The 26,703-nt window shown below is 40.5% G+C and overlaps 4 protein-coding genes across 9 annotated transcripts in view; 2 read left to right on the top strand and 2 right to left on the bottom strand.

Moving 5' to 3' along the window:
• The window catches only part of si:ch211-193k19.2 (uncharacterized protein LOC100034574 homolog), a 1,126,861-nt gene that overhangs the window by 1,025,562 nt on the left and 74,596 nt on the right, over positions 1-26,703 (top strand). The window lies entirely within an intron of this gene.
• si:rp71-45k5.2 (uncharacterized protein LOC560783 homolog) lies at positions 5,733-7,560 on the bottom strand. Its single transcript, XM_034241020.1, has 3 exons — positions 7,316-7,560; positions 6,832-6,927; positions 5,733-6,746 (listed from the first exon to the last, which is right to left on the bottom strand). The coding sequence occupies exons 1-3, from the start codon at positions 7,460-7,462 to the stop codon at positions 6,117-6,119; spliced, it is 873 nt and encodes a 290-aa protein (XP_034096911.1). The 5' UTR covers positions 7,463-7,560; the 3' UTR covers positions 5,733-6,116.
• LOC117562946 (forkhead box protein B1-like) lies at positions 11,611-12,833 on the top strand. Its single transcript, XM_034241019.1, has 3 exons — positions 11,611-11,868; positions 11,957-12,052; positions 12,143-12,833. Exons 1-3 carry the CDS (start codon positions 11,722-11,724, stop codon positions 12,776-12,778), a joined length of 879 nt encoding a protein of 292 aa, XP_034096910.1. The 5' UTR covers positions 11,611-11,721; the 3' UTR covers positions 12,779-12,833.
• Positions 14,084-25,636, bottom strand: LOC117562919 (catenin beta-1-like). Of its 6 annotated transcripts, none has more exons than XM_034240945.1 (16): positions 24,322-24,334; positions 23,530-23,739; positions 23,186-23,436; positions 22,826-23,064; positions 21,666-21,867; positions 21,409-21,553; positions 21,180-21,283; positions 20,871-21,005; positions 20,523-20,726; positions 20,252-20,410; positions 20,032-20,151; positions 18,881-19,031; positions 18,663-18,784; positions 18,358-18,418; positions 15,133-15,328; positions 14,084-15,025 (listed from the first exon to the last, which is right to left on the bottom strand). In XM_034240945.1, exons 1-15 carry the CDS (start codon positions 24,332-24,334, stop codon positions 15,138-15,140), a joined length of 2,307 nt encoding a protein of 768 aa, XP_034096836.1. In that variant the 3' UTR covers positions 14,084-15,025; positions 15,133-15,137. The 6 variants fall into 6 exon arrangements, with proteins under 6 accessions (XP_034096836.1, XP_034096837.1, XP_034096841.1 ...); XM_034240946.1 differs by lacking the exon at positions 14,084-15,025 and adding an exon at positions 25,361-25,636 and having other exon boundaries at positions 15,138-15,328; positions 24,322-24,371; XM_034240950.1 differs by lacking the exon at positions 14,084-15,025 and adding an exon at positions 25,355-25,495 and having other exon boundaries at positions 15,138-15,328; positions 24,322-24,371.

Here is a 26,703-nt window from a genome sequence, read left to right as displayed (position 1 = left end):
TCCACATTCACAATCTTAAAATTCTCTTAAATATATTTTCTAGAGATAAAAAACAGAATGATATAATATCCTATCATATTATATCACTCTATATAATGAGCAGAGTTGGGTGTAACGCGTTACAAAGTAACGCGTTACTGTAATAATATTACTTTTGTCGGTAACGGAGTAGTGTAACGCGTTGTAATTCAGTAATCACACTACAGTTACTAACATTGTCCCGACACGCGTTACTTCGTTACTTTTATAAAATAATCACACTCACTGACGGACAAGAGGGGTTTCCGCCGCAGGTTTATATACATGTAGGCCTATGTAATCTGCGCGATTTGCGAGACCACATCTCCACGTGCAGTGCTGCATAAACATGGCTGAGTCTTTTCATCTGTAAACTCCCTCAACGGGGCGCTCGCTCTCTTTTGTTGATCGCCCTCTCACGGGTGAACAGTTCAATGTCCCGCTTCATTGTAGGAATTCTGCCGTGTCTCTACCACTTTAGTTTGACCATCTCTGTTACTAAGTTATGGAATACTAAATACATAAGTAATTAGATACCTTACCGTTATGCGCTCATAAAGAATGATAAGAATAATGCGTCTTGAACTGGTTTCATTAATTAGTGTCTTGACGTTTCACAGACTGTTAGCTTGTTGTGTGGCTGGTAGCCTATTTTAGAGCATATAAAAAGGAAGACTTGTGTTATGTCTTCCTTAATGCAATAGTAATTGGGGGTGCAAGTGGAGTCTCGCAGAGGCAAAACTGTGGCGCGCTTACACTAGGTGCGCCGCAGTCTGCGTGATCTGCCTGTAGGGAGGGGCGGGCCGGCCCTGCGAGTAAAGTAACGAGCAAAGTAACGAGTTACTTTATCTAGAGAGTAACGAAGTAGTGTAATATATTACTTTTAAAAAAAGTAATATGTAATATGTAATATATTACTTTTTTTTAGTAACGACCCCATCTCTGATAATGAGTAGGCCTACTTTTACTGTTGCTACTTAACGTGCATTTAGCTGATAATAGCTCTGTACATGTGCTTAAGTCAATTTAGAAAAAGGTATTTGTTATTGGGAATATTTAGACATTACACTTTTATAAGTAAATTATCTGTGTACTTTTTTCCCAACTGAATATAACACTGATAGGGGTCATGCAGCATAAACTGAACTTTAACTTTTGAAACTATGCTTTTAAAATTTTTACTGCAGAGATTTAACTTGTAATTTAGTTTCTATGTTGTGTTTTGCTTACTGCGGTATTATTGCAATATTTGAAATTGTGGTTTTATTATTGTAGTAGTTTTGCTATATAGTAAAAATGTTGCAGTATTAAGTAATAATCTAAATAATAAACATTGTATTACTCTCGAGGCCCCACTGTCAAATGGGAGGAAATGGAAGTTTGAGTGCTAATTTTTGTGTTTTGTCCTCAGTGCAGAAGGTTCCCATGGTGTCTCCCGGCCTACTTGTAAACATGCTGCATAAGAAGTGTCCAGAGATTAGCCGGATACACACGCTCACATAAACGCTCACACAATCGCTCACAAGGTCATGCTTAGAGGCAAGCATATTTTGGTTTGGAGGAGGACTTACATCAGAATTAACTAAGGACATTTTGGGTCAAGGATTTGTAAGAAGACGAATAAACAAACACCGACATAGTGGGAGGACAGGACATCTGTGACATCCAGAGCAACACTGACCTATACAGCAAATACAGTGAGGATCGTCTGCACAGTTAAGCATACAGAAGGATTAGAGCTTGAACCAGTTTACTCAATCAGTAAACACAAATCGGCGTCAGAAATTAATCCTTTACAGTAGACTCCAGTTTCCTCTTTTGCAATGTATTGAAATCCTGTCTGGTCTCCTGGTATAATATTTTAAACACTTATTGGGCTTGTAAACATTCAAAACAAAGCAGGTTCTGTATTCGGTTACGGCCTTTTTTATCACGGCCTTAATGAAATATAATGTGCGAAAGATGTTGTGTAAATTAGACAGCAGCCTGAGGAACAAAATAAAGGAGAACAAAAACGAGAAGGAATGAAAAAAGGAAAGAGGTGTTCTCTCACGTCCCTCAATGTGTCACTCAGCCTTTCTGTATGACTGCCAGGCTTTGCTCTCTGAGTATAATCTGTGTTGACCAGTCAGTGGAGGGAGGGAGGGAGGGGGAAAGATGGAAGGCAGAAGAGCGGCGTTGCAATCTAGGTCGTCCACCAGTAATCCCACGTTAAAGTATGTCGTGGGCAAACAATGCCAAATGCTGAGCTCACCCAACTCCTCTTCCTTGCCCTCTGTTCAGCCAAGTTTTACATCTTATGACAGACCTCTCTGTTTGCGTTCGACTGCAGGACTCACATGCTCTGATATTGCCAGCGATAACAAACTCTTGACCTTTATAGGGGCTAGAAGGGGGCTACACACAGTGATCAGGAAGTAGCATCTTAGCTTGACCTCAGATGACTTTCCTTTGAGGTATTTGCTTCATTACCAAAACACTGAGACAGTCATCTCAAAATTGGACCACGAATAAGCCGTGGTGACAAGATTCAACATCAAAAATAATTTGCACTATTTTGGGAATGTGTATGCTTATTGAAATCCACTTTTCTACTCGTGACATAAGAATTAATTGGACAAACTTTCATGTTGACCTGTGCTGGACAACCCGACTCTGAATGTGGTTTTACACTTTAGGGGTGTAACGGTTCACAGAAGTCACGGTTCGGTTCATACCTCGGTTTGGGGGTCACGGTTCGGTACGGGTTCGGTACAACAAAGGAAAAGCAAAAAAAAGTCCCAAATGCATAATTTTTTTTGCTGTTATTTATTTGTAACAGTAGTGCAAGTTTTGGTATGAAAATAAGGAACTCTAACATTTGGAATCATTAACTGTATTACACAGTTAAAAACAAACCACAAACAGTAACACACACACACTCAGATGGCCATATTATTTATAATGGCTGATGTCAAACAAAAAGGTTAAATAAGCTGTACAACTAAAAAGAATGTCTTGAAAATATTAAAATAAATAATAAGAAAGTGTTTCAATCACAATCAATAAAAGGCAATACAGAACTGTATAACATCTCCTGATGTCAAAATATAAAATAAATACAATGATAAATATAAAACAAAATACAATCTGTACCTTTAGGAGCAATGTCTAACATGTGTAATTCACTTGTGAGTGTGTGAGGCCATTATGCCTAAATAAAGGTACTCAAGCTTTACTCTATTTTCAAGTTGTTCTTCAAAAAGATGAGTTTGTCTACGTTGTCAGTAGTGAGGGCAGTTCTGGTGGCGGTAACTATGTCACCTGCCGTCGAGAAAACCCTCTCGCTGGGGACTGACTCGGATGTGATTGAGCATGTTTGACGTGTCGACCGCTGTCGAACAACGCCGACACACCGTCCTCGTCCGATCCACAACTCGCACCCCATCATTGTTGTAGTTCACAGGGAACCCGAAATGTTCCCACACAGCTGATTTAAAAGAAGCAGGTGGGTCTTCTAGCTCCTGTGTGTTGTGTGAACTCGCCGTAGCTACTAACTTTTCTTCTTCATGTGTTGTGTCCGTTTTGTTGTGTTTTGTTCTTCATTTGTTATTTACGGGCGGCTGGCTTTTAGGCGCAATACCGCCCCCTGGATTATATATAGTGTAATACTGCCCTGAGTGACAGACTTTTTTCCCCACTCGTAAAAAAAAAAGGCGTATTCGCCGTGTGACTGCATGTGCCGAACCGTGACGTCCGAATCGCGACGGTACGGGACGAATACGGATACCGTTACACCCCTCACTTGTTGCATTTCCATTCTAATAGGAAATGTTTTCTAGTGTTCATTGTGTTATATATCTCAAATAATCACTAGGTCAATATGTGCTGTCTTTCTACAAAGCTTGTTTGTAAAGTTTAAATGTTTTGTGTGGGGTTAGTGGATCATAAATAAAAACCTAACTTGCTTGAGATCATGACTTTCAATTGATCTGACACAGCACAATGTTAATGGAGACCTTTATGCTTGGCATTCCTCTGGACAAAGACTGCTTGTATTATGTAAAAGTGTGGCAGCACAGTGTGAAAAGAGCCACTTTTAAACTAGAAATTAATGTAATGTCTTATTTAGCTAATCCCTGACTCTGGGCCTTTGTTTCCTGACTAGATCCTCCACGGCTCAGTGGTCCAATAATGAGATTTGATGATCATGCCAAAAACTATTTTGTTCCTGTACAATAAGTCTAAACGGACTAAGTAGGTTATAGTTCAGACAATGTACATTGCAGTGCAGATGTACTGCAAATAGAAACGCAAACAGATGTTATCCTTTCCATATTTGCTCACCTTAACCTTGCCAGAGTGGTCAGTGAACTCAACGCAATGTCAAGGACTTAAAGAGTGACTGCCGCCTCAGGGTTGTAAAGTTTAAATTTCCCAACTTTTTTGTATGGTCTGTTGTTTGGTTATTCTGGGGGTGCCTTATTCAGGGTTGCCAACTCTCACGCATCTGGCGTGTGACACACGCTTTCACTCTCAATCTCACGCTCTCACGCTGCCCAAACTATTCTCACGCCAAAACAAGAATACCGAAGACTAGAAACGGTTTTGAAAACTGTTGTCACGCAGTGATCGTCTTCTCAATAGAACATCTTTGATAATGTCTTCTGGCCAATCAGAATCAAGATAACGGCGTGGTGTTGTTGCAGGAAGTCCCGACGGAGAATACTTTTGCTGTAGTACATCTCTATATACATCGATACAACATTACGTGTAGAAATCAACACGTAATGAAATAAGACCCCACGGTTTGATGATTGGTAGGTGTGTGGGCTGTCTTCCATTTTGACACACAGAACAATGGGGGCTATCCACCCTTATCCACAATGTAAAGTAATTCACACAGCCTCTTCCCTCTTCTCTCTGTGAGGAGCAGCAGGTTCAGCTTCATTTAAATATGTCGTGTAGTAATAGATGTATTTTTTTCTTTTCTCAAGAGCGTACCAGAATGTGTATTTTATGTTAGTATTTCAAAAAATCTCCTGGGGGAGAATCCCCCCAGACCCCCCCTACAGGGGTTGGGTTTTCAGCATGTCAACTCTTTCACTTGTGGGGAATTTGCAGGATTGGCTCCAGGTCGCCCTTTTTATTTACTACAAGACAAATGTGCCTTTTTATTTCATACAGTTCAATTTGGATTGAGACAGGGAAATAATCTAAACCTCACGCGTGGCGTTTCACTGTCAAGGCGAGCGTGTATGTAATTACATTGCAAATACTGACTTGAGCCCCACCACTGTATGGGTTAGCCCTACCATAGATTACCCAACAAAAACACTCTAAGTCAATTAATTGCTTATTGCGACAGGCACACAATAAAACAGTGGAAACAAATATGTGTTTGACTTTCATTAGTGAATTAACCTGTGTGCCCTTTGCCCCTTTGTAGTCTGTGTCCAATATTGTGTATTTGTATATGTATATCCTATATGCTAAGGTCCCGCTACTGACACGATAGCAGTCATTTCGTGTGCAGATGTGTAATTAAACCCATGATATCAAAATCTCACTCCAGCCAGGTACCCAAAGTTGGCAACCCTGGCCTTATTATATGTAGTAGCCTACTCTCTTTACACTCAGCACTGCATGACCTATATACCTTGAGTTTAGTTGAATTACAGAATAAAAAAAACATGTGAAAAATAAACAAATTATGTACCAGAATAGTAAACAAACACCTTTAATTGTTCAGAGTTTTGTACAAGGGTGTGTTGACATGTGTGGATCACGAGCAAGCTAAACTTTGAAATATCACACTGCCCTCTTGAGGCCAGATGCTGACCTCAAACCCAAAAATATTATGTAAAAATGTCCCAGTTATCATTTCCCAGTCCAGTAATCCAGCAAGGCCTCAGGAGTTTAACCACGAGTCATGAATAAAATACAGCCACAAATAAAAGGAAAATAGACACAGTGAGACACACACAAGGCCATTACCAGTCCTTGTGGGTTTTGAAAGTATGCCTGGTTTTGAAGAAAAGTCTCTCTGAAGTGTATGGTCCACTCAAAAACGAATAACGTAGAACAAGTGCAATTCAGGAGTATAGGAACGTTTTCTTTCATAACCGGAAAGCATCCTGGGTACAATTGGGTACAGTGATGTAGCTGCTGTGAGGGCTGGAGAAATAAGGAGCACCTCTGGCTCTTGTGTACACAGAGAATGAGGACTCCGTGCACACATGCATCCTGATAGATTTAGCAGCTCCGCTCGCAGCGAGTCCACAGTGTGTGCTGCCCCCTGTTGAGCAGATGGGGGAACTTTCATCTGAAGCGTGAAGGAAGAGAGGCTCCTCAGAGTCCCAGCTGAAGCTCTTCTTATTCCAAACTCTTTGTATGGAGCGTCGCTGCTGATAATCCACTTTGAGCGGCACACTGGACAGAGGAGAAACTCTGGAGGCCCGAGCAGAGGGACTGTCTCTCTTCAGGAGGGATTCAATAGAGAAAGGACTGCTGAACTTCACCTCACATCTGATCTGATCCCCTCTGCAGGCTGCAGGCTCAGGAGAGGGGACAGCTGAGCAGTTCCTCGATGCTCTGCTCAGGTTCTCCGTTTCCACTTTGGAGGCCAACTCTGGGAAGAGCTGCAGGATTCCTTTGAAGTGACGACGCGCCATCTTTGCTGTGATCTGACCACAGTCCAGTTTCCAGTAGTTCCTCTTACTGTCTAGAGAATCTGGGACAACTGGAATCTGAAAAAAATACAAGACATGGGTTAATTGTTACATCAAATACTAAAAGGAAGTTAATTTGCAAAGATCTGAAATGAAAGCTTACCTTGACAAAACATTTGTTTGTTGATAGACAAACTCTGATGTTGTTCTCAACAGATCTTTTGTCGTCAGAGATGAATGGGGCCAGTCTGTCCATCAACTAGAACAATCAAATTGAGATTAAGTTTAGAATCGAAACATGTGTTTCACATTCAAAATTCAAAGATTCATCGTCCAGTAGCTACTGTGTAGATAGGGCAATGAAAATATTAAATCCCAGGCTCCATTAATGAAACATTAATATATAAAAAAAATCTAAAAAAACAATAAATATAGTGCAACAAGAAAACAGAATAAAATAGTGCAGGTAAACTATATTAAAATGTACAAAATAAGATAAGCTAAATGTTGCTGAGAATGTTGTGGCAAAGTAAATGCAGGAGTCTATATACACTTGTAGAATAAGAAAGAACAGAATGTAAAATTAAATACTTTACAATGAAATAGTGTTACTTAAATTCATTGCAAATGTGTTGACCCTTTCTTACCTGAGTAAAAGTGAGCATTTTGCCAGGAACGTCCTGCAGGATGACAGCGATCTTGGCCAGGTAGGTGGTGCTCTTCCTGAACAGACCTTGCTGAGAGCTGCTGGCTGGACTGGAGAGAGATCCAAACTTCTCAGGCTTGGTCTGCATCTTGTTTGTTGGAGAATCAGAGAAGTCAGGAACAGACCGTGGTGTTTTCACAGCCTCACTGAGAACAGTTGTGGATGGGAGGTGGTCAGCTCTGGATATAAGTCCTGTTGGGACAATAGGACATTAGAGGGTGTGCACTACAGGTTAATGAAACCTTTTGAAAAGTAGATGAGCCATTAATGTTGGAGGTGGAGCCAGTGGTTTCAGTAAAAGTCCATTTCCAAAGGGTCATCAGCATGTCTATATGGAGGTCCTGATCTGCCTCTTTGTTCATGAGCAGTTACATTTTCAGACTTTAAATAAAAGGTTATAGAAGTCCAACAATCCAAACAAAATATACAAATGAATAAGACTTTACTTTTGGCTTAAGCAATGTATACAGAAGCACAACCCAAGCAACAATATATCAACAAATTAAACTACTAAACAATGATTCAACAACTATGTACAAAGTGTTGTCCACATCTTACTTAAAATAAGCCAACATATCTTATTACCATTTTAAATGATTAATAAAATCATTAGAAATAAAAACTGGAATATATTTCAACAGTTAACATTAAAATAATACAAAATGAATTCACAGTAAATCAAGGTTTGTTGGGGTAGTTGTACTCACAGTGAAGTTGTGTCTCAGTGGAGCAGCGACTCACTTCAGCTGGTTCCCAACTATCTGCAGGTGTGTGCTCCTCCTTTAGGCTGTGATAGGCTACTGTGGCCTATTATTACATTAACTCAAACTACAAGGTTCCATCCTATAATTTGTCCAACCTAGTTTGTTTTCAGAGACGCCATAAAGATGTTGTCTGGAGCCTCTCAATAGCTGCTGTGAGAAAACACAATACACAGCTGGGTGACAGTGACATTCCAATGAGCAATCTCATCACATTCTTGCAGTTTGCACATCCCTCATCACTCCTTCAAAGTCAAGCCTATATCCCTTTGTCCAATGTAACGACGAAGGTTATCAGTGATCCCCATTCACTTGCATGCACCCATTAGCTGGGCTGAATGCTTTAAAGAACAAGTTTTGAAGTTGATTCTGACTGAGGCTGCAGTTGACCAAACCATTAAGCAGCTGATTTCACTTTTGCGTGATTGAATCTGTGACTCTGCTGCTTTGGGATCTGTTACAAGTAGCAGTTTAAGAAAGATGTCTGAATAATCCTGAAGGGTCAACTCAGATTTAGAGGGTTTTACTTGGAAAAGTTGTTAAATAATTAGAAATATAATGTCGCTGTAACCTTAGTAATCATGAGTCAGACTGCCCATGTAATTTAGGAGCACACCCTCAACTAGGACTTGTGCAATATTTAAATAGCTTGAAGCACAATATTTGTTAAAAGTGTGTTAAAATAACATTTTGAATGAAGTGGTGCTATATCCAGGCCTACAAGTCATATTTTACAGACTTAAAAAAAGTTAGCTGTTGTACAGTTCCTTTTAAAAAATCACAGCTCTTTTAATGATAATGAGAAGAATGATGGGGAAATTATCAATCCGTCCAATATTGTAAAACATATCGCAACTGCAGTCTCTCAAACGTTTGTGGTTATTTTAAAAAACTTTTACAGTATAGTATACCCTCAACTAAATTGCAAATGAGTAATACTGAGCATGGCAGCCGTGGAGCGTTCAGAGAAGCCTGTGAGAAATGATGGAGAGACAATATGGTGGAGGGTGGGGCTCGGAAAAAGAAAATGAATGTGCGTGCAGGAGACATCATTGTTTATAGTCGTATAAAAGAATAAGGTGTGTTTGAGGTGTAGTCCTTTTCATAGAAATAAAGGTAACTCCTTAAAAAACAAAAACAATGTTTATCCATTATATTAGCTATTAGTTATGCACATGTTAATAAAAGGGTGGATGTGTGCTGTCGAGAAAAACAACTCTGTGGTTATGAAATCCGGCATTATATATTTATCAAGTACAGAATATTGACATATATTAGTAAGAAATTAAGTATGTCTAATTTAAGATAACATACAAAGTTTCAAATTGATTAATTTGAGTCTCTTTCACATTAAGATAAGATATACTTTATTAATCCCAAATTGGGAACTGTTTTCATTGCAGCAGCATGTACATCAGAGTATTGCATAATTAGAGATAAAGAGTAGAAAATACACATTAATACAATATAAACATCTCAAAATAGAAGATAAAACAGAGCTAAAACAATACAAAAGTAGGATATTATTTACATTTAGTGTTAAAGAATTTGAAGAATTACAAGAAGAGGGCAATGAACACTATTATCTCTATACAAAAACAAAACTGAAGCGGTGTCCTTTAAATGTATGTATGCTGCTTTTTAATATATTTATGGTGTACAGCACTTTGGTCAACTCTGTTGTTTTAGATGTACTATACATTAAAGTTGGATTGGTTTGGATGTAAAGCGTGTTTACTGTGTGTAAGTGAAATACTCTGCTATTCTCCCAGACAAACTGAATGTGAATGAATCTCGACGAGGCGTAAATCACTGGAAAGTGAGACAGACCCTCAATACCATTGTGTTTGATGAATACAGCCATTTCGACTGTTACATTCCAATGCTTATTATTACAGCCGTTGTCTGCGAGTGGTCTACTTGTTTGTGAGTGGACACAGTAGTTTAATCTACTAAATATGTATTATGTATTTTTCCAGAACCTCTCCATTTTAGAGAAAGGGAAAAATATGAGTTGATAAATGAATAGCTTAGTCTATTAAAAGTAGCTTTTGCTGACTTGAACCTTTTCTTGTTTGTATAAAAGAGTAATATTAGACTGTGTAAGTAGCCAGTTTCTGATCAAGAGTACCCAACATTTTGCCAGGACCCAAAGCCATCTTGACTTTTCCGAGAATGATTACAAACTGTGTAATGATACTGAAACTGAGTCTGTTTTTAATCCTTATGAAACTGATAAGGACAATGGTGAGCTTGCCACACATATATTTAAATGCTTTCTGGCTCAATTCTTAGACAGAGAGGTTTACTTCTTGGTAAAATAAAAGCAACTTTAAAATGTACCTATAGAATGAAGGTTACAATATATTTTTTTCAATTGGACTTCATATACATTTAGCTTTGCCTTTAAAAAAAAAATGTTAAGCTTAATTTTAGTCAAGTGTGTGCTAGTTTTTGTTAGTTTCAGTAAGTGCGTAGTTTTAAAATATTGTTTTTAGTTGTTGTTAGGGCTAGGAAAAATATCTCAAAAGTATACATGCACATACAATATACAATAGTAGAGAACAGTTTAGGAATGTACGGAAAAGGATTAGGGCCACATTATTATTTTTTTGGGAGGATTTGAAAAAAAAATGTTGTTTTTTGTTCTGAGAAAAAAGTCAGAATTCTGACTTTAATCTCAGAGTTCTGACTTTTTTCTCAGAATTCTGAGATTAAAGTCAGAATTCTGACTTTTTTCAGAACAAAAAATCCTCCCAAAAAAAATCATGTGGCCCTAATCCTCTTCCGTAGGAATGCCCCCTACATCTGCTGTTTATTTTTTTTTATTGTATTCTCTGCAGATTTTCCTATTAGTTTCAGGTACAGTTTACTATAACAACCCTTTTGAAATAATGGGAATGAGACCTTTTTCAAAATGAGTTCACTGGCAAACACAGGGTGCATAAAACCCTGGCTGACTGACTGTAATCAACGTATTGAAAATAAATCAAATCCTTGATGTTTGAATATCAGTAAATCTCTCATCTCTTTCGACTCCACTTCGAGCGATAGATTTATTAACAAAGCACTTATATACTAATAAAGGACTGGCTTATCTAAAGCCAGTTGAGTAGCACTTGAAATGTTTGGCTCTATGAAACCTGATGTACTTATATGATTCTGTTTTCTTCAAGGTTGTGTCTTCCTGGTCGAATGTACTTATTGTAAGTCGCTTTGGATAAAAGCGTCAGCTAAATGCAATGTAATGTAATGTAATGTAATGTAATGTAAATTACTCCTTTTGAACATATTACATGTTTTTCTTTACGGGATTTCCAGGACAAAATATACATACTGAAACCTTTTCTGTGTTAACTGGCTCCACCTCCAGCATTAATGGCTCATCTAACTTTCAAAGGGTTCTCATTAACATCCAGTGCACACCCTCTGATATCCTATTGTCCCAACAGGACTTATATCCAGAGCTGACCACCTTTGGTCATATCTGTTCTCAGTGAGACTGTGAAATCCCCTCTGTGTGTTCCTGACTCCTCTGATTCTCTCACATACATCTTTACTTTGGGACCCAACTCCTCAAAACAAGATGCAGACCAGGCCTGAGAAGTTTGGATCTCTCTCCAGTCCAGCCAGCAGCTCTCAGCGAGGTCTGTTCAGGAAGAGCACCACCTACCTGGCCAAGATCGCTGTCACCCTGCAGGACGCTCCTGGCAAGATGCTCACCTTTACTCAGGTAAGAAAGGGTCAACACATTTGCAATTATTAAAAAGTGCCGTGTGAAACATGTTTTGATTGTGAGTTGATTTCAACTTTTTTTTTAGTTGATGGACAGACTGGCTCCATTAATCCCTGATGGCATAGTGACTATTGAGAACAACATCAGAGTTTGTTTATCAAACAACAAATGTTTTGTCAAGGTAAGTTTTCTTTCCAAAAATGTTGGATCATGGAAATGTTCCTTATTAAACTTAAGCTCTGTCTATGAACCCTGTGTTGTATTTTTCCAGATTCCAGGTGTCCCAGATCTCATAAGGAAGAACTACTGGAAACTGGACTGTGGTCAGATCACAGCAAAGATGGCGCGTCGTCACTTCAAAGGAATCCTGCAGCTCTTCCCAGAGTTGGCCTCCAAAGTGGAAACGGAGAACCTGAGCAGAGCATCGAGGAACTGCTCAGCTGTCCCCTCTCCTGAGCCTGCAGCCTGCAGAGGGGATCAGATCAGATGTGAGGTGAAGTTCAGCAGTCCTTTCTCTATTGAATCCCTCCTGAAGAGAGACAGTCCCTCTGCTCGGGCCTCCAGAGTTTCTCCTCTGTCCAGTGTGCCGCTCAAAGTGGATTATCAGCAGCGACGCTCCATACAAAGAGTTTGGAATAAGAAGAGCTTCAGCTGGGACTCTGAGGAGCCTCTCTTCCTTCACGCTTCAGATGGAAGTTCCCCCATCTGCTCAACAGGGGGCAGCACACACTGTGGACTCGCTGCGAGCGGAGCTGCTAAACCCATCAGGATGCATGTGTGCACGGAGTCCTCATTCCCTGTGTACACAAGAGCCAGAGGTGCTCCTTATTTCTCCAGCCCTCACAGCAGCTACATCACTTACTCTGTACCCACTTTTACCCATGATGCTCTCGGTTTTTATCCGTAAAAAAAAGCTGTGTTTGGTGTGATAAACACTTTCTACTGCACTTTATGATTTGTAATAAAAGGGGAAAACAATTGAAGCTTTTGGTTGATCATTCTTCTGCTTTATCTAACAGTGAGCCACTATGCACATAGGAAAAATAATTAAGTACCAAAAGCAGTTAGAAGCGTATAATGGAAACAAATACAGATATCAGCTCAAGTACAGTAATTATAGTAAGTATTTTGTAATGTGTCGACACAACATGATTTCTTACGTTTACTGCGTGTCAGGGAGTGGCTCCTTTGTTCCCTTTAATAACATAGTGGTTCAGATCAGGTGAAAATCACTGACATGTTTTCAAATGCTATCCATTTAAAGCATTTGTTCATTTTAGTGACCAACATTCCAGTGATTATCACCTCATTTATCACATCTCTTTTGAGCTTTCTTTGTGGAGGGACAGACTGGTTTTGCATATATTAAATATGTATTTAGTTTCCTCTAAAACACTGAATTGGAATGTAGTGACACACACACATTTTCATATAGACCTGGAGGTTTATTGTGATATATGTATACATTTGGATTTAACACATTTTAATAAATATTCTTATTTGTTTATAGTTCAGATTTAGTTCATTTTCATAAACCGTTGGCCTGATCATTGGATACATGACTGGAGGTGCATTAATGGGGTGGGGGGAATACATTACATAATATCATTAGTTTTTGTTGAGAAACTGACAGGAATCAGATTGTCTTTTGGCATATTATACACTGGAATGGTTCTCAGCTCGTCAGACAGCCTTTCAGCATCTAGTTGTATTTGTATTCTCTATCCTCCTTGACAATCAAAACAGCTTTTTTGTTGCTTAATGTTTGATGCCTATTTTTTTCTCTCTATTATTGTTAATATATTTTCTGCTCTAAAAACATCTCAGAAAAAACAGAACTTGCCACATGATGAATTGCACAACATGAAGATAAATTCTCTTTACACTCAAACCGAAACTCAGGTGGTTCTATTAGCTCTGAATGCGGTCCACAATTTCCATTTTGTTCAAAAAAAGAAAGTAAATATTTAGCATTAAAGCCATTAGGGTTTTCTTTAAGGCCTTGGGCTATTTTTGCCTCATTTTAAACGTGTATAGTTTGCTACATGCGCCAGATTGCCCAAATTCTGTCTTTATTCAAATGCCGAGGGTACAGATGAAGTTAAAATGGCACCCATAGACAAAAATTAGAACTTTATAAACAGTAAACGTTTAAAAAAAGGCTGGAAGTCTATCACATCACATGGAAGGACAGACGACACGGGACAGCGACTATATGAAATAAAATGCCATTTTATTGTTCAGCCGTGTCACAACCTCGTCTCCAAAATAAGCACAGCAGGACTACAACTGGTTCATCAACCTAGCTACCCTTGATAGCACATAAAACTGGGTTTTATTAGACCACCAATGATAGCATTAAAGACTTTTCTATCAGACATCCAATGATAGCATACAAAATAGTTGATAACCTACCAGTGATACTGTATATAAAACACTTGTCTCTAGATTTATCCCCAACCCACCCTCAATTTTACCCATCTCCCTCTTTAGAACATTTGTGACACTGAAATATTTTATGCTTTAACAAGCACATATTAAGAATGCATAACTCTCCATTTTTGAGATTATTATTTTAAAAAAAACTACACAATGTTACACTTTAAGTCAGGGTACATCTGATTATTAGTGTTCTACACATTCGGCCATAAACCAAAGGAACATTGTATAATATCACTATAACTTAACACTACATGTAATATACGTTTAAAAAAAGAAGAAGAAATTACAAATGATTAGCATTGAAGAGAAAATGAAGATGGCTAGTGCGAAGGCAAGCTGGGTCAGTACCATAACAGAGAATGAGTAATACAAAAAGAAATAAAAAAATAGAATAAGAAAAATAGAAACAAGAACTGATAAGAATACAGGCAAGGCTAAAACATGTGTTTCAAACTTTAAGATCCACCTCATGTGCACTCATCCATATGGGTAACCTGCTCCAAGACCTCCATTGTGTGATTCCACATCTCTGATACTTAACACTTTCATTTCCCCCACATCAACTTGCTTAAACACTCCCATGGCAACCATCTTCTTTGTTCTTTTTGTGTCAGGCACTTTCCAAGACCTCTTATTCTTCTCTTTACCTTCAACAACTCTACAGGCCAATCATAATGTTGCTTCAGACAATGCAGGTTCCCTCAGCACACAACTGCAAAAGAGCACAGGACAACATTTTCAGTTAGTTGCTTTTTAGATCATTATTTCTGATACTGTGATATGGAAAGTTATATTTTGTGCAGTGGCATTATGGCTTACCAATCCTACAGGTCGGTGTCAAACCAGGCCAGCTGGTTGCTGTCCATCAGGTCCTGGGAGTGGCCGAGGTCTGGCAGAGGGTCAGTGTGGTGGCCCAGGTCGGGCAGAGTGTCGGTGTGGTAGTCAGCCCCTTCCATCATGGGGTCCAGAAGGGAGTCCTGGCCGTAGGCTGATGGGTAGGCCCGGTAGGCTCCATCTGGAAAAAAACAATTATTTTTGTATTAAAAGTGGTGCAAACGGTTCCAAACACACAAAAAATGTTATTCGGAACAAACAAAAATACGCAAATCTTGTCAAATGATACCCATTATGATATGAAGGTAGGCCTGTCGCGATAAGCAATGAATTGACTTATCGTACGATAAATAAAAATGAACTCGATAACTTTTCTGACCTCGATAAATTGCCGTTTACATGCGTGTTTGTTTACATAAGGATGTGACCAGCATTTTAGCCAGGCGTGCGGTGGCTACTGGCCCGGTGCGCTGCATTTTCACAAATGCAATTGTGTTTTGGTCACAAGAGAGCTCTGTTTTCCAGCCTGAGTCCATTTCATTAATTGTTTGGGTTGCAGGGCTCGACAGTAACGGTTGCCAGGTTGCCAACCATTCAGAGAAAATGTCAACCACTTCTTGGCCTTTGGTTTCCATCAGTGGCCGAAAGAGAAAGATATGGACACGATGTGTGCAAATGTATTTAATATCCTATCCATGTGAACATGATTTAAGTGGGGGGGACCTAACCCCCTCTAGGGGGGTCCGGGGGCATGTTCCCCCGGGAAGATTTTTTTTTTTTAAATGTTGAAGTTAAAAGCATCAATCTGGTGCACTTTGAGAGCAACATGAGGAGATCTATGGAAACATCTTTCAACACCCATATGAAACAGAACTGTAAGCAGATTCTTCTTTTTGGATATTTTACAAATCACTCCCCTTTTAAACTCTATTCTTGTTATTGTTAACAACTTTTTTGTTACTGTCATATAGTATTTTATACCTGTTTTTCATTTAGTCTCATTAATAACTATAATGATCATATCAAGGTGTGCCTTAACCTCACTGAGCTGAGGTTATTTGAGCCTCTCAGGAGAGAGTTCTCTTCCACCTGGTTGTAGAAAAGCTCTTTAAATTCGTTAGCATAGCTAGCTAACCAGAAGCTAATAACAGATCGCCACTGTGCTTACAACTCAAGACACAGCCACGGAAACACTGCGGCATGTGTACGGCTCCTTATGGGTATTGCAATATTTGAAGAGCTGGAGCGGCATTCCCCGTCAGCACTCTAGTCTACACTCCTTTCAGAGGAGACATACCACGTGAAGACACGTTATGCTTGTGTTGTGTTCAAGGAACCTGTCCTTGGCCAGGAAAAACAGACACTCGCTTGTTTAATTATTTTGCGATCTAGATTTCTTCTTTTTTGAAGTGAGAAGTTCTCCCGTCAGTAGGGCTGCAACAAACGACTAATTTGATAATCGATTAATCTATCGATTAATGAAACGATTAATCGACTATTCGGACTATTATGCCTTGCACAATTTCTCAAACGCTCTGATTTAGCCATCAACTTTTAGATTTAGCTTGAGGTTGTTTTAGGCATGTGGAAACTAACAATGAAGACAATAAAGATGAATACTTGATTCAAAAATACATATATTATTAAATTAACTAAACAAATTGTGAACAGAATTAACATAGTTTTTTATTTAAATAAAATAAAATATATTTCACATCAAAAGAAACAATGTTTTAACAAATCGTATTAAATTATGTGATAACGGAACTGTAAACAGAATAGCTGAAACTTTAACAAAATAAATAACTCAGTTACCTCTAATCATTAACCCATGTTTGTATAATGTAGTTAACTCTGTGTGTTGCTGCTAGCATACATAACACCTGACGTGGAAACGTTACTCGTGGATGGAGCTACAGAGCTACTAGAAAGGTACCCGGTGCATTTCTCCGTCTGAATGTGGTGCACTTTTGCCAAATGTTTAGACAAATTGCTCGTGTTACCGCCCTTACATGCTTAACTCTTATTGCACTTTTGGCAACGAGCATTGTCCACAGCGAGACGGGTAACATTTAACCACACCTCGGAGCGCTTCTCTCCGCCATCCCCGCCGTGTGTTGCTGCATGTACTGTAGCAGCTGCGTGTGTGTAAACTGCCCCGCCCCCTCGCACAGACGGCGGAGAGAGATCTCGTCTCGATTGGAAAGATCGAAAATACACCGACCATAGACGCATTTTTTTGTCTTTTTGCATATTAGAAACAAGTTGGCGACACTAAGACTGCGATATAATGTTTATGTAGCAATAATACATATGACATATTTTTTAGATGCCTCCAGTACCGATAACGTTGGAGCTTAACGGCGCGTAAAACACACGTGATGACGTCACCAACGAATCGACGACTGAATTAGTTGGCAACTAATTTGGTCATCGATTTTAATCGATTAAGTCGATTAGTTGTTGCACCCCTACCCGACGGACCCACCCCCCAATTAATTGTGTTAATTACTTATTGTAAAGCATTTGAACATTCTTTTGTGTCACATTTTCATTATTAAGTTGATGTATAATTGTATAGTATCTTAATTATTTAAAATACAAGGTGACTAAAAATGGCAACCGTATTTTCCGTTTTGGAAACCAAAAGCTGACGCCTGGTTGCCAGCCTGGCAAACACTTTTAAAAGTTAGCGTTGAGCCCTGGGTTGTGTGTGATTTATTTAATAATTTAATTGGTTTTATTTATTATATACAATTTATTATATATAAATATTTGCAATTTCATTTGAATGTTCAAGAAAAAAGGATGTACTTGAATTATTATTATCATTATGTCAGTGGTCTAAAATGGTCTTACTACGGTGCCGACAATATTATCGTTTATCGCAATAATTTCCGGGAAAATTTATCGTCCAACAAAATTAATTATCGTGACAGGCCTATATGAAGGGTTATGCTTTAATAAACTGCAATACTGTAAGCAAGGCAACATATTCAAATAAGTAAAAGTAATGCATGACATTCAAGTTTATCTATATTTAAATTTAAAAAAACGCCATTCAATACAGTTAAAAAAGAAAATTCTATAATTTCGATAAACGACAAATCAGATGTTTTTCAAAATCTAGTTACATACACCAAAGCATGATGAAATAAGAGGCGAGAAACCGAGGGGGGGGATTTCATTAGAGACAACACAGGCACTCACCATCTTGCCGATAAGCCAGAGGGTCTCCCTGAGCTCCCATATCCAGTCCCAGGTCTCCAGTCTATAAAAGGCAAATCAGTGATGAGTAAAGCACGACACAAGCCAGCCGACAGAGGAAAATGGATGCCTTTGTTCCAATACTATAGCGCTTTACTAATTGTATACAGTATGCAAAAGTACAGTCTAACATTAGTGTATATAGCATTAAAGCAGTGTTAGTTACTTAAACCTGCTAAGAAGTCTATGTTGTCCCTGATCATAACAGATTTGTTTCATTTGCAATGAATGTGTGCCTGTGTGTGTACCTCGTTCCAGGCCATGGGCTCGGTTCTGAACAAAGAGCTGGTCAGCTCCACTGAAAGACGCTTCTTGTAGTCCTGGGGTTTGTCCTCAGACATGCGGAACAGGACAGCTGCAGCATAGGTAGCTACAGGAGACAAAGCACGGCAACACAAATCAGGTACACCGAGGATACACAAGTTCACAGACTGATCAGAAATGTGAGCACAGCTTGTTTACTCACCAACACCCTCATTACGAGAGTGCAGCAGCTCAGTGAGGGGGGCAGTGGCTCCTTCAGCTTCAATGGCCTCAGCAGCTTCCTTATCCTGAGCCAGTTCACACAGCACACCTGCTGCCACGCGCTGGATGTTCTCCACTGGAGAATACAGCAGCTGGAGACGGGGAAGAGCACAACGAGGGAACGTTGACAAATGTGGTGGACAAATGATAAGCGTAAAGGGACTAGAGAACCAAAGTTGTCAGTTAACTGATTGCCTTTTCTAAACCAAGACATTTGCATAGCTGTGGGACAGTCAGTGTTGGCTATAGTGCAGGGATGCAAACACATCTATGGGGGAAAAAAGAAAGAACTATTCGAAGCAGAAAAATAACTGCGTAATATACCATCTGACAAAGGCCTGTGCTATAATGCTTCAATTAACAAGACAGAGATGTTAAGTTATAAATCAAGGGTTTATATTATTATTTACAGCAAGGGTGGGGAACCTTTTTCCTCTTGGATTATTAATTATTGATTTTTTTTTTTTTTTTAAATGTTTAAAAGCATCTATCTGGAGCACTTTGAGAGCAACATTAAGAGATCTATGGATACATCTCTCAACACCCATATGAAACAGAACTGTAAAACAGATTTCTTTATGGATATTTTACATATCAACTTTTTTATTACCGTCATAGTATTTTATACCCGTTTTTCATCTAGTCTCTTATTTTTATTATAACTATAATGATCATATCAAGGTGTGCCTTAACCTCACTGAGCTGAGGTTATTTGAGCCCCTCAGGAGAGAGCTCTCTTCCACCTGGTTGTAAAAAAAGCTCTTTATCTTCGTTAGCATAGCTAGCTAACCAGATGCTAATAACAACAGGTCGCCACTGGGCTTACAACTAAAGACACAGCCACGCAAAAACTGCGGCATGTGTACGGCTCCTTATGGGTACTGCAATTTTTGAAGTGCTGGAGCGGTGTTCCGGTGCTCTCAGTCAGCACTACACCACGTGATGACACGCTACGCTCAAAAACCCAAAACGAAAACTCTTCGGTTCTCCACGAATTACACAAATCGCCCAAATCAGCGTTAAAAAAGCGGGAGGCGCCGAAAAGCGACTCATTTGCGTGCATGATAGTGAGATCAGGAGTTTAAGGTTCACCTGGACAAAGAGTGGAATGGTGTTGAGCCCTCTGATGACAATTCTGTTGTGGACATCCCGGGCCAGGATGTGCAGAGCGCCTGTGCATCCTTCCACTATTTCCTCCATACGCACACCCTCCTTTATTTGTTTGAGTGGGGGAAAAGGCACATTAAACACACAAAATAAATATAGATTATAAGTACAGAAAGCTTGAAGGATTGTTGGCTTGTTTACACACCACAAACTGCTGCTGGTTTCCTCCCATGCTTGTGCGCCTCTGGGTGTCCTGGTGAGCCCTGACCAGCAGTTGGACTAATCGGGGGATGGCGCCCTGCTCCCGCAGAGCGCTGTGGTTGGCTGGGCAAAGAGCCAGGTTACGGATCAGACCAACTGTGGCCTAAAGAGGGGGGAAATGTAAGATATTTGAGTTAATTGATGTCCTATTAGGAAAGGTTGATCTGAAAGTATGAAAAAATAGTAGATGCAGAGATCACAAGGTGGCTAGTGACCTTGATTAGTGGCCAGTGGGAAGGAGGGTGCAGAAGTTTGACCACCACAGGCAGGCCGTAATGCAGGCGCACGGCATTCTGGGCCATCTCAGCATCCTGGTGGCGGGAGGTCAGGTGACGCAGGGCACAGACGGCGGGCTCTGTGATGTCCTCTCTGTCGCCGGCCCTAAGCACTGTTCGCACCAGAGCCTCAATGCCTCCAACCTGACATGAGATCAATCAGCAGGCGACATAATATTACATCATTACAAAAACAAGGCTGCCGACAAAGAAGTTAAAGCCGAATACACCATCTAAATTCCAGAGAGACACATAGCTGTGTTCAAAGCTTGTCTGGACATTACATACCTGGCAGACCATGAGTTTGTTACTATAGTTGTTGCAGGTCAGATTGGAGAGGATGCCGGCGGCACATGTCACTACATTGATGTCATCACTGCCCAGCAGCTGGACCAGGGTCCCCAGGAGACCCTCCATTCCCTCCTGAGAGAGCAGGGGACGAGTCAACAAAAACAAACGAGGAGAGGAATGGGAACATCCTAAATAGGGTTAGCAGTTTGTTTTGAGCATTTAACACACTGCTTCTGTTGGATCTTAAAATAGAACCTGGGGGCTCAATAGAAGATGGCATTAGTAATTATTGAGAGTGTGTTGTACCTGTTTAGTGGCGGCATCTGACAGATTCCTCAGAGTCCAGAGACAGTTCTGCACCAGGCGCTGGCTAGGGTCTGTCAGGTGAAGCCCCAAGGCCTGCATGCCTCCTACACACACACGCCACAGCAAATACATTCATTACATCAGAAGAATTTCACTTCAGAAGCAAACCAAATGTAAACCAGGACCTAAACTATTTCTCAATGTGTTGACATTCCATTTTTGTACATACCAGCCTCGACGATGGCAGGCTTGTTGCTGGAGCAGACAGAGAGCACCTTGAGCACTCTGCTTGTGGTCCACAGCAGCTTCTCGTATGTGAAGGTCCTCATGATGTTAACCAGAGCCTGGGGACCACCGCTGGCCAGAATGATCAGCTAAAACAAAGACAGGTTCATGTTTAGTAATGCTACAACCTACTGCCAGGCAAGTGGCATCACTAGAGACATCAAGGGCTTTTAAACCGGGATAGTACATATCTCTCAATACCTTGCTTTCCTGGTTGCCATATGCAAGGATCTGCAGGCAGTCAGTAGTGATTGCCAGGAACTTGACGTTGGTGTTCGCCAACAGGGCCACCATCTTCTGCAGACCTCCAGCCAGACGCACTGCCATCTTTGCTCCTTCCTGGTGCAACAACAGGTTGTGGAGAGTGGTGATGGCGTAGAACAACACACTGTCCACTGGCGAGCTGGAAAATGTAAACAAAACGTTGGACATATTGGAATGTTATCTTAAAATAAATGTATAGTCCCTGGGAGACCTTTTGTACATATTGCAAAAACAACATTTTTCAGTACTGTTCACATCTGGCCAAATAATACAACATTCAAGGAACAATTAAAATATTGAACACATTTTTGGATCTGCATTCAAATGTATTTTGTGATAACCCCCTTTGTAGTCTAGTATAATCAGGTAGTTCATCATCTCAAGCTACTCTGTCATCCTGCGTTTGAGGTGGTAATATGATTCCAGCTGCAAATTCAAAGACACACGGGACATCCAACAGGTTGCAACTTGCCAGCCAGCAGAATAGCTAGCCAGTGTGTGTTTGGCTTTTCGTTGAGGCAGAACAAAGGGCATTTACGAAGAGTAAAGTAAAAGGAGGAAGACGACCTAACAGTTTTCAATGTGTTGTAGTGTGCAGGTTATGGTTGGCCAACCAGGCTGATTCAGCCATTTGAAGGCTTTACTTTTAAGACAGTCTGTTTTTATTTGCAGATGACTTGTGTGCTTAATGATGATTGATAGGCTTATAGAGGTTACATGTTTCTTTGTGTCCAGCATTAACAAGAGGAGGAGTTAGAGAAAAGAAAGGGGGCCGCTAAGGGGTGTTTGAGACACAAAATGAACAAATGTCATTTCTCAGCCTGCTGCATATATTTAAGTCTGAAACCAGCATGCCTTGCCAATGAGTTGGCAAAGGGACAGCGTCAATAGGCTGTAGAAAGACTATATTGTGATTTACAAATCACTAATAAAGCCCAGTATTGTACAACAATAACTTGAGCGGAAATGAAATCCAACACAAAAGTAGCTACTCTTTTAGGCAGACAACTAACACAAACTACTCAAAACAGCTTGTTGCATTATTGTTGCTAGCATTAGAACCATTAGGCCGTTTTCAGAGCTCCACAATTTCTTACCCAAGCATCTTAACAAGAGCAGGAATGCCTCCAGACTTGAAGATTGCGAGGAGCCCCTCACGATGGTGGGAAAGGTTGTGTAAGGTGCCAGCAGAGCAGCGAGCTGTCTCCACATCCCCAGTGTTCTGCATAGCACGTACAACGGCCGAAACCATTTGTGGCGAGCGCATCAGGGCGTGACGCGATGCCTCCTTCTTTGACAACTGATGCACCATCACAGCTGCTTTGTTCACGACAACCTGGGAAATAGATTTGTTTTTGGTTAGGGAAGCATGGAAAAGGAGGGGATGTATACTGCATTGCCAATGACTTTAATGATAGGTGTTTGTTAATGTGATAATCACTTATTGGTAGACATACCTGGTCCTCATCATTAAGCAGTTTGGTAAGCTCAGGGATGGCACGAGTGGCCAGCTCAGCATCATCTTGATAGTTGATGAGGTTGACCACAGCATGCTTCAGCATCTGAGAGGGCTCCGCCAGGCGCTGCACTGCTGTGGGGTGGGCAGCGTCCAGCTGGGTAGGTGAGATATGGATGCCCTCCTCCAAGGTCTCAGGGAACATGGCAGCACGCACGCGCTGGGCCCGGGTCATGGCATACCCCTCCATGTCTGAAAGTTATGCAATATGCCGATTAACTATAGAAATGTCTCGCACATCAGAGATGTATACAATTGATGCAGTAGAAAATGTTTCTTGTATACCTGTAGGCTCAGGAGTGAAGGGCTGGTTGAACTCCCAGTCGTAGAGACCTGGATCATCCTCCTCGGCATCAGGGTTTCCCTTGCCACTCAGAGATGGAGCTGAGGTTGTTACTCCAGACTGAATTCCTGAGTCCAGATAGGACTGCTGCTGCCACTGGCTCACTGCAGCCTTGCTGTCTCCCATTGCCATGTCCAACTCCATCAAATCAGCTACACAAAATGGGGAACATAGGGAATTACAGATTAGGGGAAGAATTATCTTAACTTTCTAACACTTTTAATTAGTTTATTTAGGTTTGAGCTAAACATAATTGTTCTTGAAAAGGTTTTAGTAATCTTATAAATTACAAAACGTGTAGTCTTAAGTAAATGCAGAGGTGAGATATGGGAATTAAAAAAGTTAAATTGCCATGAGAATAAAGAGGGACAAAGTGAGTGGGGCCCAAAAAGTTTGAATCCTGTTGAGGCAAAATGGGGAAAAAACAACAAGCAGAGAAAAAGCTTTAGCTTCTCTATGCCTGGTGCCCTTGTGTAATAAGCATACAAGGAGAAGTGTTAACATCAAATTCCTCTTTCAATCCCCCGGCCACACTTTTCCAGACAAGAAACTCAGATGTAACAAAGGACGAGTTATAATAACTCAGGATACTGGGACATGTGCTCACCTAGCTTACGGTGAGTGACTTCCAAGGTAATTCATGCATTTATGTACAGTAACAAAACAACCTATCTACACATCAAGAGCAGTGTTCACATTATGTACTTAAGGAAATAAAGTGTTTTTATACTTACACTGGGTAGCCATTGTTCTTGCCTGCACTCAGCCCGCACAGCAGATAAGTCTGCGTAAAGGAAAAAAGTACACAGGGCAAAATGAGAAAACTCGCAAACAAACTTGAGTTTCTGTTTGCTAAAGCCAACTCCAATGTTTTTTGCGTTTCTCTTACGTGGTCTCAAGAGTAAAACCACTGTCTTCTGCGCTACCTGTACCAGCTCCCTGTGATTCAGACGCTTGTTTGCCCTGCTAACGTAGCTAGGAAGGGAAATGCCGAGCCTCCACCTCCAGCCGAGAGAGCAAAGCAGTGGGTATTTCCAGGCCAGCACGAACACAATTCACCATTCAGCGGCAAAGAACATCAAAGGCATATTTCTCCCCCTCCCCCTACCACGGCCAAGTTCCGACCTCGCAGCTTGGGTTTCCAATGAGAGAAACTACCCCTCCGCCCCGCAATCACTTCCATGACTCCTCCTCTCGTGCAGAGTGTAACTAGGAGCATAACAAACTACCCAAAACAAATAAGCCCATCAAACTGTACAGGATGCACTAATAATATTTTAAGGGCATATAACTTAAGACCGAGGTGCTAGCATGTATTAACCACCATTCCTAGCTAACAGGTTGCCTAGCTTACCTTGATAGCTCGTTTAGCTCCCTTAACGTGCGTAGCTTACTGCTTCGCTAGTTAGCCAACTAGCTAACATAAACAAACACAGTTAAGGTCCTTACTTACAAAGCCTAAATTGTTCAGTCTGATCCTGAGACTCAACCAGTAGTATTTTAAGTAGTTTTCGTTACAAGTCGGCTCATCATTTGAATCGTGACTTTCAAGCCAACCCAGTGTTTTATTCTGGTTTGATTAGCTTAGCTAGCCAGGACGTATGAAAAGTAGATCCAAGCGCCACCGTACAAAACCTGCGGTGCTGCCAGCCAAATCAGAAAACCCCACCGGAGCCCCCTCCCTGTTCAACGATGGTTTTCTTTGGTGAACAAACATTGCCGCGATGTACATCCATTATATTATAATAGCTGCAGTAAACGTACTACCATTACCAGAGTCGAGAGGTTCTCCGTGGTTCTGTTGGGGAAAATGTTGTATTTTCTCTTGGCTGGAAATAGGAAAAGGGCTGCTAGGTGAACCACCCGTAGAAGTCCGAACCACACCCGCCGTTGCTCCGCTGAAGATGTTGCTTCCGCCTGTGCGATCGAGCATCAAGATGGCGAGGAAAAAAATATTCTGCCGCACTCGGAAAAATAGGGCGCCCTTTTAAACAAAGTTTTAGCTAAATAAACTGTTATTGAACAGCCGTTGACAGATATTGATATTTGTTTTGTTAAGAGAATACCTATTTTTTCCTATTTGATCGATTTCATTCAGGTAAATGAAATATGTGTTAGTGTAGTGGCGGTGAGGACGAGGAGCATTCATTAGAATGGAATGTGATTCATGAGCTGCTGTGATACGATAGAGGCTGAGGGAGTAAACCGTCACAGCACTATAGCACACATTTTTCCAATTAAATAACCTATAGTTTTGCAAACATTAAATGTGATTGTCACACATCACGTTTCTCATACTTGCACCTGGAATTTTTTTTGCATTTAAGAAACTGCAGTGGTTAAAAGGAAGCTGAAATATGTACCATGTCATGATTGGATTTGAGTTTTCTATTGAAACCCATAATATGATCATATATAACCAGGGTTGGGTTGTAACGGAATACATGTAACGGCGTTACGTAATCAGAATACAAAAATCAAGTAACTGTATTCAGCTCGCGTTACATTTGAAAAACGAGTAATCTGATTACAGTTACTTTCGTAAACCTGAAGTGAATACATTTTGGATTACTTATTGGAATTATTGGTGGAAAGATTTCCTCACAACATTTAATATTCATTACTAAAGGTACAGCCGAATCATCAAAGCCCACAAAACCTATTACCGCCGCAGATGGACCAAAAAAGCGTTTGAAAAAAAATCGCGGGTCCGCTCAGTGAAACAATAACAGCGAAACATGGAGGAACAAAAGTCTGCGTTTAAATCGCGTGTGTGTGGTTAAAACACATCAGCCTGCGGTCGCTCTTTCTTTAGCCTTACTAATGATTATTTCTGAAGGTAAACACAGTGAAGGCGGTGCGTGAAAGGCACTGCGCGCTCCTCTTCTCGGAGGCTGCCTCCTGGCGCTGCAGAGATTTCATGAAGTGAAGGAGGTGTTCCTTCTATAAAACAGCTGTGGGCAGCAGATACTGTTAGTGTCACGGACATGAATGCATAGATCAAGGCAGACTGGTGCACACACTCTCCTGTTTTGCCAATCCGGTGCTTAAACAAATATAGCTCTACACCCCTGGCCGTAATGTCCTTAAAATGAAGTCCGAGTTTGACATTTTAA

Source organism: Gymnodraco acuticeps, unplaced genomic scaffold (assembly GCF_902827175.1).
Source record: "Gymnodraco acuticeps unplaced genomic scaffold, fGymAcu1.1, whole genome shotgun sequence".
NCBI classification, from domain to species: domain Eukaryota; kingdom Metazoa; phylum Chordata; class Actinopteri; order Perciformes; family Bathydraconidae; genus Gymnodraco; species Gymnodraco acuticeps.
This window is presented reverse-complemented; position numbering and strand designations above follow the sequence as displayed.

Coding starts and splice junctions, on each gene's coding strand:
- si:rp71-45k5.2 (XM_034241020.1), bottom strand. CDS start 7,462: ATGCAGACCAAGCCTGAGAAGTTTGGATCTCTCTCCAGTCCAGCCAGC. Junction 6,928..7,315: donor AAATGCTCACTTTTACTCAG/GTAAGAAAGGGT, acceptor TGATTGTTCTAG/TTGATGGACAGACTGGCCCC. Junction 6,747..6,831: donor CAAACAAATGTTTTGTCAAG/GTAAGCTTTCAT, acceptor TATTTTTTTCAG/ATTCCAGTTGTCCCAGATTC.
- LOC117562946 (XM_034241019.1), top strand. CDS start 11,722: ATGCAGACCAGGCCTGAGAAGTTTGGATCTCTCTCCAGTCCAGCCAGC. Junction 11,869..11,956: donor AGATGCTCACCTTTACTCAG/GTAAGAAAGGGT, acceptor CTTTTTTTTTAG/TTGATGGACAGACTGGCTCC. Junction 12,053..12,142: donor ACAACAAATGTTTTGTCAAG/GTAAGTTTTCTT, acceptor GTATTTTTCCAG/ATTCCAGGTGTCCCAGATCT.
- LOC117562919 (XM_034240946.1), bottom strand. Junction 21,868..22,825: donor GCTCTTGTTAAGATGCTTGG/GTAAGAAATTGT, acceptor TACATTTTCCAG/CTCGCCAGTGGACAGTGTGT. Junction 21,006..21,179: donor CAGATGCCGCCACTAAACAG/GTACAACACACT, acceptor CTGCTCTCTCAG/GAGGGAATGGAGGGTCTCCT.